The sequence below is a fragment of the Saccopteryx leptura genome, chromosome 12, assembly GCF_036850995.1.
Source record: "Saccopteryx leptura isolate mSacLep1 chromosome 12, mSacLep1_pri_phased_curated, whole genome shotgun sequence".
Taxonomy (NCBI): domain Eukaryota; kingdom Metazoa; phylum Chordata; class Mammalia; order Chiroptera; family Emballonuridae; genus Saccopteryx; species Saccopteryx leptura.
The window spans coordinates 39,136,210-39,145,353 of NC_089514.1; the positions used below are offsets into that span (position 1 = coordinate 39,136,210).

At 44.5% G+C, this 9,144-nt stretch overlaps 1 protein-coding gene across 4 annotated transcripts in view; it reads left to right on the top strand.

The window, feature by feature from the left end:
* Positions 1 to 3,458, top strand: part of ANKIB1 (ankyrin repeat and IBR domain containing 1) — a 182,406-nt gene extending 178,948 nt beyond the window's left edge. For all 4 annotated transcript variants that reach the window (XM_066354370.1, XM_066354372.1, XM_066354371.1 and 1 more), the window contains one exon: positions 298 to 3,458. In XM_066354370.1, coding sequence (XP_066210467.1) covers positions 298 to 1,041 — 744 coding nt within the window. In that variant the 3' untranslated portion in view covers positions 1,042 to 3,458. The remainder of the gene's footprint in view (positions 1 to 297) is intronic.
* Positions 3,459 to 9,144: the final 5,686 nt, after the last annotated feature.

Below are 9,144 nucleotides of genomic sequence, written 5' to 3' on the forward strand. Positions count from 1 at the left end.
GTGCCTGACCAGGCAAGTCCGGAGTTTCAGACCCATAGCCAGAGCATTCCCGGTCAAGGAGTTGTCCGTTGTGCCACCACAGGTCAGGCGAAAAAGAGATTTATCTTAAGGAATTTTTCCATAACATGGACAAAGAGAAAAATAAAATAAGATTTGAGTAGATGAAATAATTCTGTGTAAATAGAGGTAATGTTAATTATCTTTTAGGTTAGAAATAAAAACACAGTAGTAAGCCTCATTGGGTTAGATCATTTTTTCACTGAATCAGACAGTGATTTCACTCTCTGCTGCCCTCAGGCTCTGAGCTCTTTGGATGAAGATGATCCCAACATACTTCTCGCAATACAGTTATCACTGCAGGAGTCTGGGCTGGCCTCCAATGAAGGCAGCAGGGACTTCCTCAGCAATGAAGCATCCTTAGGGGCCATGGGCACCTCGTTACCTTCCAGGCTGGACTCTGTCCCCAGGAGCACGGAGAGCCCCCCAGCTGTGCTAAGCAGCTCTGAGCTGTTGGAACTTGGTGACAGCCTATTGAGACTAGGAGCAGAAAGTGACCCATTTTCAAATGACACCCTGAGTTCACACCCTCTCAGTGAGGCCAGAAGTGAATTCTATCCCTCATCCAGTGACCCTGACTCAGCTGGCCAGGACGCCCACATCAATGACAATCTCCTCGGCAACATCATGGCTTGGTTTCATGACATGAACCCTCAGAGCATTGCCCTGATCCCACCGGCCGCTGCAGAAGTCGGTGCAGACTCCCCGCTGCCCTGTGCCAGAGATGGGTCAGAGGGCAGGAGGGACGTGGAGCTGGTGCCGCCTGAAGAAGAGGCAGTGTTTGAAGATGCTGTGGTCAGTGAAGGCCGAGGAGCCCAAAGAGAAGAAGAAAACTCTTTGGAAGAGAATAATCTGGCGGGGGAAGCAGCGCCTCCAGCTGGCGGAAGTGGTAACGAGGCAGCCAGCAAGGGGGCTGGTTCAGATGTTTCAAGTCAAACACCTCAAACCTCAAGTGACTGGCTGGAACAAGCACACCTTGTGTGAGCTGTGCACCTCGGGGCCCAGCTGGGTCGCAGGTCCAGGCGGCATGCCCAGTGCAGTGTGCTCTGTGGAGACCCGGCCCACTCCATTCCAGATCAGTTCTGACCCGCTGATGGGAGGGTTGAGGGTGAGGAGTGCCCTTGAATGGTAGCTTCATTTCCAAGTTAACCTCACAGGGAACCTCTTTGTGTTTATTGGACAGCTTTTCCTTTTGCTGACAGAGAGCGGGAGAGAAAGAAACAAATGGAGTAAGTAGGTTAGACTCCACTCTAAGAAAATGAGTCCTCTGTTTAGCCTGAGGATGGCAGTGCTTAAACTGAACATTTAAATTAAACTGACTCCCTAATCCTTGGGTGGTTTTCCTCTTTAAAAAAAAGGGGGGGTTTTCTTCATTTTAGAAGTTGTCTGGCCAGATGTGGTAACATTGAGTTCCTCGCTGTCCGTGCTCCTCTGCGACCCTCCCTGCCTCTGTCTGCGGTGTGCGCCCACGTGTCCGGCCGCTCCTCTGTGCTGCCTCTGCCACGCTGTCGTTTCCATTTCACAGGAGTCAGGATTTCTGTCCGTGTCTGTTTCCATCCACTTGTGCCAAACGCTGATGCGTGCACTAGACGGCGTGAGGTCTGTGGCGTCCCAGAGGGCCCAGAGCAACTTCGCCTTCCGCGAGTGACAGGTGCCACTTGGTAGCAATGAAATTCAGACTTTGATGGGCTTTTGTTGCCATGGAGACTGCATTTAAATAAATGTAGCCTGTAGCTTAAGTTAACTAAACCTAATGCTGCTGTTAAAAACAGTTTATTTTAATATTAAAATACAGTTGGTTAGCAACAGCGGTGCTGTATTTTAAGAGACACTTTATTGGAAGTGCAATCATAGTTCTTTGTTTTCACAATTTTACAGTGCATTCTAACTACTAATGGGTGCAATTAATTACTTTTAATGGTAAGTGTTTTATAAAACAGAAAAAAGTGGAGTTTTCATGAGTTATAGTAAATCCCACAATTATTTAAAAAATCCAATAAAACATCCTGCGCAACATGTTACTGTGCCTTTGCCTAACCTAATGGATAGTTGCCAGTTAAATAAGTGAGTAGTTCAATGTCAGTGTCTCTTCTGAAGTAACTATGCTATGAATTGCAAAGACCTCCATAAAACCACCCATGGCCTTGCCTTTACAGTAAATATAACAACCAAGTTTCCAGTCAGTTTGTCTGCCTAAATAGCAAATGCTGACATGTGTTTGTTCTTTTGCACAATATTCATTTGCTATGTGATTACTGTTTAGTGTTGAAAAAAATCAACTTCCTCGTTATCAGTGTCTTAATGTGAAGAAAATACTGGTCTTAGTCGTAATTAAGATACAATGGTACAGTGTGTAATTAAAACTAGAGTAAACTCTTGGAATGGCTGTTTTACTTACATATTATCAAAACTAGCATAACATAGCATAAACATAAGAAAATAGATATGCAACACTCCATTTAATGTTTTGCCAGATTCTTACCAGAAATCTACAAATACCAAAATTTCAGTACCGAGTTTGTACAGGCAAGTCCTGGGCTGGGTAAAAGCTTACATTAGCATTGATATCTACATGAGTTGTAATTACGGTTTTTGATTACTTTTTATTTTCCAAACTCTGCTTTTGAAATATTCTTGTATTTGGAATTTATGTGATTAGGACATTATATTACTTGATATTCCCATTTCCCTGGGATAAAAGTCTGTGTGCGAATTGTTCCTATGCTGTGGCTATCACAAGTCCACATTAATTTTTATTTCTCCAGTTATCAGAACATTGATATCAACCCTTTTTAAAATTTGTTGGGGTAAATATTAACTTTTATCTACAGTGTATTACTGTATATTAAACTGAAATAGTCCATTAAAGGATTTTTTTTACAAATTTATTTTGGATTAAAAATATCAACACCAATCAGTTTTTAGACCGAGTTGTAATTTTTCAATAGAAAGGGTCTTTGTATCACGTGGAGGCATCTTGCAAAGCGGCAGAAAAGTGAGGCAGAGCGACGTGAAGACCGTGAGCTCAGGCCCAGTGAGTCTGGCTCCCGCACCTTGCAGGACACCCTTGATTTTGTGGCATTCTCTACCGAGCGTGAGAAAAGGTCATTATCCAATTTGTATTTCCTGGGTACATATTTTAAAAACAACACAGTCATTGACTTTACAACTCAGAAATAAAGTTTGGCAAAGACTATTTTGTAAACAAGTTAATTTTATAATGTAAGAAAAAGAAAATTACTCTACCTTGACTTGTTATTTGCACTTTCATAGTCTATACTTGATACATTCCCACTTTATATACAGTAGGGTTCTACAGCCATGGAGATGTTTGGCCAAATGAATGCTGTTAATAATATGTAAAATTCTTTGATTAAACATTTATTACTTAAACTATTAAACTACTTTACTTTTGTCTCATTACGGTATAGACTTTGTTTTAACCAAGTCAGGACACTGACTTTCTTCAAATAAAATTCCCTTGAATGTGATGGGATTAATTTGTTTCTTACATGTAATTGACTAGTGCCAATATTTTTTATGCTGAGCATTTCATACCCCAAAATAGATTTCTTTCTAGAAAGATGTAAGTGCCTCTTTCTAGACTATTGTATGACTGGCCTTGTTTTAGCAAGTGGCAGCAGTCATACTTCCTAAAGAAAGACCAGAAATTTTGCTTTTGCCCTGTGTCCCACTTAGGAATGACAGGTGGCTGACAGACTGAGTGGTGGCCAAACTTGTGAAGGAATAATTCTTCAGCTTTAGAACTGCAGTTAGAAAATATTCCTGACCAGGCTGTGTCATATCTTTTTGCCAACTGTTGCACAAGGGCCCAGCATACACGAGGCGTCAGTTGATACTCATGAAAGCGCAAACACACACAACATAGAGAAGGGAACCTGACAAGACAATCCAGTTCTATTGCACCTACACATCCTGTTGGATGTGCCAGGACAGCGAGGCCTGACCACAGTCGCTGGCCAGCTCTGCGGTGAGCAACCTTAGGAGCAGGCTCCCCCGGAGAGCATTGTGTCCCTGACCCTTGGAGCTGAGCCACTGGGGCACAAACCCCACGTGCGTGGCGCTCATGCGGCCATGACACCTGCTCCCGGGGGCTGGGGGCAGGGAACGGACACATATGTGCTGATGTCATTTTGCATGCTGAGCTGGATGTGATAGAGGCCTCGACCTCTGACCCGGGAGTCTCGGTACTCCTGTCAGCATCCATGAAGCGGGCAGGCTTACTGGTTGGGAGCAGGCTAAAATGAAACCCCAGACCTGACAGTTTTGACCCTGAGGATGGAATGCTGACAGACATGATTTTCTGGAAGAGCAACCATGGCCCAATTCGGGAAATGAGACTCCCCAAAGTCTATGTGGTAGTGAATGCTCTCACCCCAGACAGATAGGACGTCGGGGGAGAAGGGTCCCACTGTCCCACCTGTTACTGAACAGGCGTGGAGCTGATATTTACAGGCTTAGGGGTAAGAGCTAGGGTTGGAATGAACTATTCGAATGGTGCTATGGTTGTTGCTAACTCCTGCAGGCAGGCGGAGGAAGGGAATGTTTCGTGACAGCAATTCCTATAGCCCCGCTGAAAGGCAGTGTGGCTGCACCTGCTGACTCCGGGGTCCCCACATGTGAACTAAGTGGTAGCAGCAATAATAAGCTTACTTTTTGAGAGCTTAGAGTGGACCAAAATCATGAGAAGGTATTTGGTTGGGCTGCAGGCAGTTGCAGCACTGTCCAAATGGAAAAGTGAATGCAAAGCCTGCCTAAAAGTGCAGGTCAGGCGTCCTCACAGCACTGGCCAGACCTCCTGGCAGTGAGGGTGAGGGTGAGGTGCTGGGTGCGGGAGTGACCTGCGATGGCGAAGACTACTGCGTGGGCGGAGGGTGGGCCCTGCGCCGGCTTCCCTGGCTGCAGCTGGGCCTCTACTGCTGTGGGGCAGTGTTGTGCCAGTTTTCCGACGCTGATCTGGAGCAAAGGGCTAGAGGAGGAGGAGGGCCCTCACGTTTCCTCCCCGAGCTCCTCACCTCCGGGTTGGGAGATGTGGTGGTCTGCTACCCGTTTGTAACTTGCACACATTTTTGACTTTTCAGTTGGATAAAAAGCATTTAGAGACACACGCACGCACACACACGCACATGAAGTGGTGGGGAAGGGGGGTTCCCTTGTGGGTCTTGCCCTTTGAGTGACTCAGTGTAATGTGGCTTCTGAATCCAAATGTCTAATATAGCTGATGTGCCCACAAATATCTGTCGTATCATTTCCAGAGGTTTCTCTCCTTCAGGAACTGCACATGCAGAGAGGTGCTGGTGGGGCTTAAATTAGTCCCTAGCCTGCCTCCTTGTCTGTCTCTGGTGGTGCAGCAGAAACAATAGAGAATCTGCAAAGGATAAAGTGAAATCACCGTTTTTTCCAACTGCCAGTATCATTTTTTCTAGAATATGGACACAGTTAACTTTGTGTTGGGAGGGGCGATAATTGTTTATATAGTAAAGAGCTATGAGAGGAGATTTCTTAATGCAACACTATAGCTTAGGACAGATAAGCAAAGAGTAACTTTATGTGTAAGCTAGTGTAAAGGCCAAATTTTATAATATTAAGGTCCATGTGTTGCAAATAAAATTCTTTGTAGTTACATCAATACTGAATAAATGTATTGGTATGTCACACTTAAGTTTTTCTGGAAATCACTCCTATTTTTAAATATTAAATAGCAACCCCAGTATTGTACTTGGGCTATTTCCTAGCACAACATTGCCACCTGCAGGACACAGCCACCAAGTATACCCATTTTGGACAAAGGCAGCTGTTAACCTGCTCCTAGCCTCTTGTTGAAACTGAATGACCAATGAGGCCTTGTGTGTGTCATCTGATGTGACATTGCCACTTTAGGGTGTGTGGACTTCAGTTGGAGAATCAACACCAAATGCAGGCGGGGATGCAGAGAAACTGGACCACTCATGCATTGCAAGTGAGAATGTAAAATGGTGCAGCCGTCCTGGAAAATAGTTGGGCAATCTCTCTAAAAAACAAGCGTGTACTTCCCACAATCCAGCATGTGCACTACTGTACTTTTATCACCTGGAACAGAAAGCTTGCATCCACATAAAAGCCTGTATAGATTATTTATAGCAGCTGTCCTTGCAATAGCCAAAAACCAGAGTCTGTCAAAATGTCCTGTAGTAGGAGAATGGTCGCCAGTGGACTAGCTGTGCACAGGAACCCTACCTGGCAGTGAAAGGGAATGAACTACTGAAGCAGCTTGCAACAACTCGGATGGATCTCTAGGGCATTATGGTGAGTGAAGAGAGCCAACCTTAAAATGTCACAGACAGTGTAATTCCATTTATGTGACATTTCTGAAATGAAAAAATAATAGAGATGGAAACAAATTAGTGGTCTCCGGGGGTTAGAAAAGACTGACTACAAAGGTATAGCACAAGGGACATCAGTGGTGAGGGAATAGTCTATCTTGGGTACAGTGGTGGCTACATGAATCTACACGTGACAAAAGAATAGAATTGTACATACATATTGTACCCATGTCATCTTTCTGGTTTGGATATTGTACATTTTATAAGAGATAACTGTCGGATGGGGCAGGGGGACCAGGTAAAGAGTACACAGGGCCTCTGTTATCTTTCTGTAAGAATACTGCAAAATAAAGTTTTTTTAAAAGATAAGCCCAATTTGACATGTGGACTATAGTTTGCTGACCCCTGCTTTAGAACAGCAGTCAGATAAATGTTGTCTTAGCACATTTTGAGCTGTTAATAGTGCTACAACTTGGCAACCATTGAAGATATCTTCAGCAGCTGAGTCATTTGTTTCAAGGACTTTGACTTAGTAAATGATACTGAGGTTGCCAGCATTGATTCTTGATTGTGATATCAGATGCGTGCCACAGCATTGTGGCCGTTGGCATTCTTTGAGCCTATGAGTGCGGTGCAGCGTACTGGTTTTGAGAAGAGCGTGGCTGACTGCACTAGCCTGTAACATGAGTAGTTTCACCACCATCCTTGTGTGTAGATAGACATGCTTATCAAACCATGCCCAGAGCTAGACGAGGGGGTACCCACTGGGATAACATGAAGAACAAAAGTTAAAAGTAAGTTATAGGCCCTGGCCGGTGGTTCAGTGGTAGAGCGTCAGCCTGGCGTGCAGGAGTCCTGGGTTCGATTCCCAGACAGGGCACACAGGAGAAGCGCCCATCTGCTTCTCCACCCCTCCCCCTCTCCTTCCTCTCTGTCTCTCTCTTCCCCTCCCGCAGCCAAGGCTCCATTGGAGCAAAGTTGGCCCGGGCGCTGAGGATGGCTCTGTGGCCTCTGCCTCAGGCGCTAGAGTGGCTCTGGTCGCAACATGGCGACGCCCCAGATGAGCAGAGCATCTCCCCCTGGTGGGCATGCCGGGTGGATCCCGGTCGGGCACATGTGGGAGTCTGTCTGACTACCTCCCGGTTTCCAACTTCAGAAAAATAAAAAATAATAAAAATAAAGTAAGTTATAGGCAGCAAATTTGTGGGCATTATAAAAAATATAACCTGAATTCTTCTATAGATGCTCATCTCTTTCCTGGAAGCTTCCATTGCCCCATTATGAACCCCTTGAGTTGATTTACAAATGGATTTGGGACCACTGCTGACAGATGGTCAAATTGTGGACTCTTCTCAAAAGATGAATTTCTAATATTGAGAACAAATTAGCCCGACCTGTGGTGGTGCAGTGATAAAGCATCAACCTGGAACACTGAGGTTGCCAGTTCAAAACCCTGGGCTTGCCCAGTCAAGGCACATATAGGAGTTAATGCTGCCTGCTCCTCTCTCCTTCCCTCCCCCTCTCTCAAATGAATAAATAAAATCTTAAAGAGAGAACAAATTAGTCTATTCATTTGATTGGCCTTCGGAGGTGTGTCTTGCTCAGTGTTTACTAAATGCAGAAATCAAAAGATTATCATAGAAGCATTAGAATTTCTCTTAACTGAGTGATCACCACTATGTAATGGTGCATACAATAGCCTCACACACTAGACTGTGTGGTTAGGAACATTGCTGAGGCAACAAAAATGCCTAACGAGGTGCTGGGACAGCAGAAACTGAAGTGGAGAAAGAAGTCGGTCAGCATGTTCCTGTGATTCGCAGGAAGGTATTCTTGATGCCAGGAGAATATGCAAAACTTCAGGCTTTCCAGCTAAATTTGCTTTCTTGTGGAATTTACCATGACTTTGGTACCAACACCTTTTACAGGTTACACACAGGAATGTTGAGATATCCAGACCCAGAAGCTTGAGCGTGTCCTCCCAGACGTTTTGCTGATGGCTTTGAGGTCCCTTTCTGTCCTCCTTGCCCGTGTTTCAGAGGTGACGCCGTCTTCAGGACTGTGCTGGTAGTGATGAGATTATAAGCACAGTGAGAAACTTGACCAGAGTCATGGAGACAGGGCTAATCTGAAGGGACAGTTGTTCAAAGAGTCAGGTGTATGTGACTATAGTGCTTGCACTTAAATGCAGATGTCTTACTTGAGACCTGCAAATTTAGTTAAATCTAGAAGTTAAGCTCTGTGATGAGTAATTCTGGAGACCAGAAGAGCCCGTCTAGTTTCCCCACCCTCCCCTGCACAGGTCACCATGCTGTGAAGGCCATCGAGTTGGTGTCCCTTGGGGACGTGTCAGATGGATGTGAATAAGTCAGTGCAAAGTACATGGGGCTTCTTGTTGTCTAGTTTGGGTGGGTTTTTTAATTTATTGATTTTGAGAGAGAGAGGAAATGAGAGAGACATCAATTTGTTCTTCCACTTTTTTATGCATTCATTGGTTGATTCTTGTATGTGTTCTAACCAGGTATCAAACCTGCAACCTTGGCGTATCAGACAATGGTCTAACCAGCTGAACTACCCAACCAGGGCTGGAGTTTCAGTATTGCAAGGTGAAAAAATTCTGGAGATTGGTTGCATAATAATGTGAGGATGCTTAATGGTACTTTACACTTAAAAATAGTTAAGATGGTAAAGGTTATGTGTGTTTTATCACAATTAAAATTGAAATAATTTTTTAAAAATATGGGACTTTAAAGGAGGCTAGTTG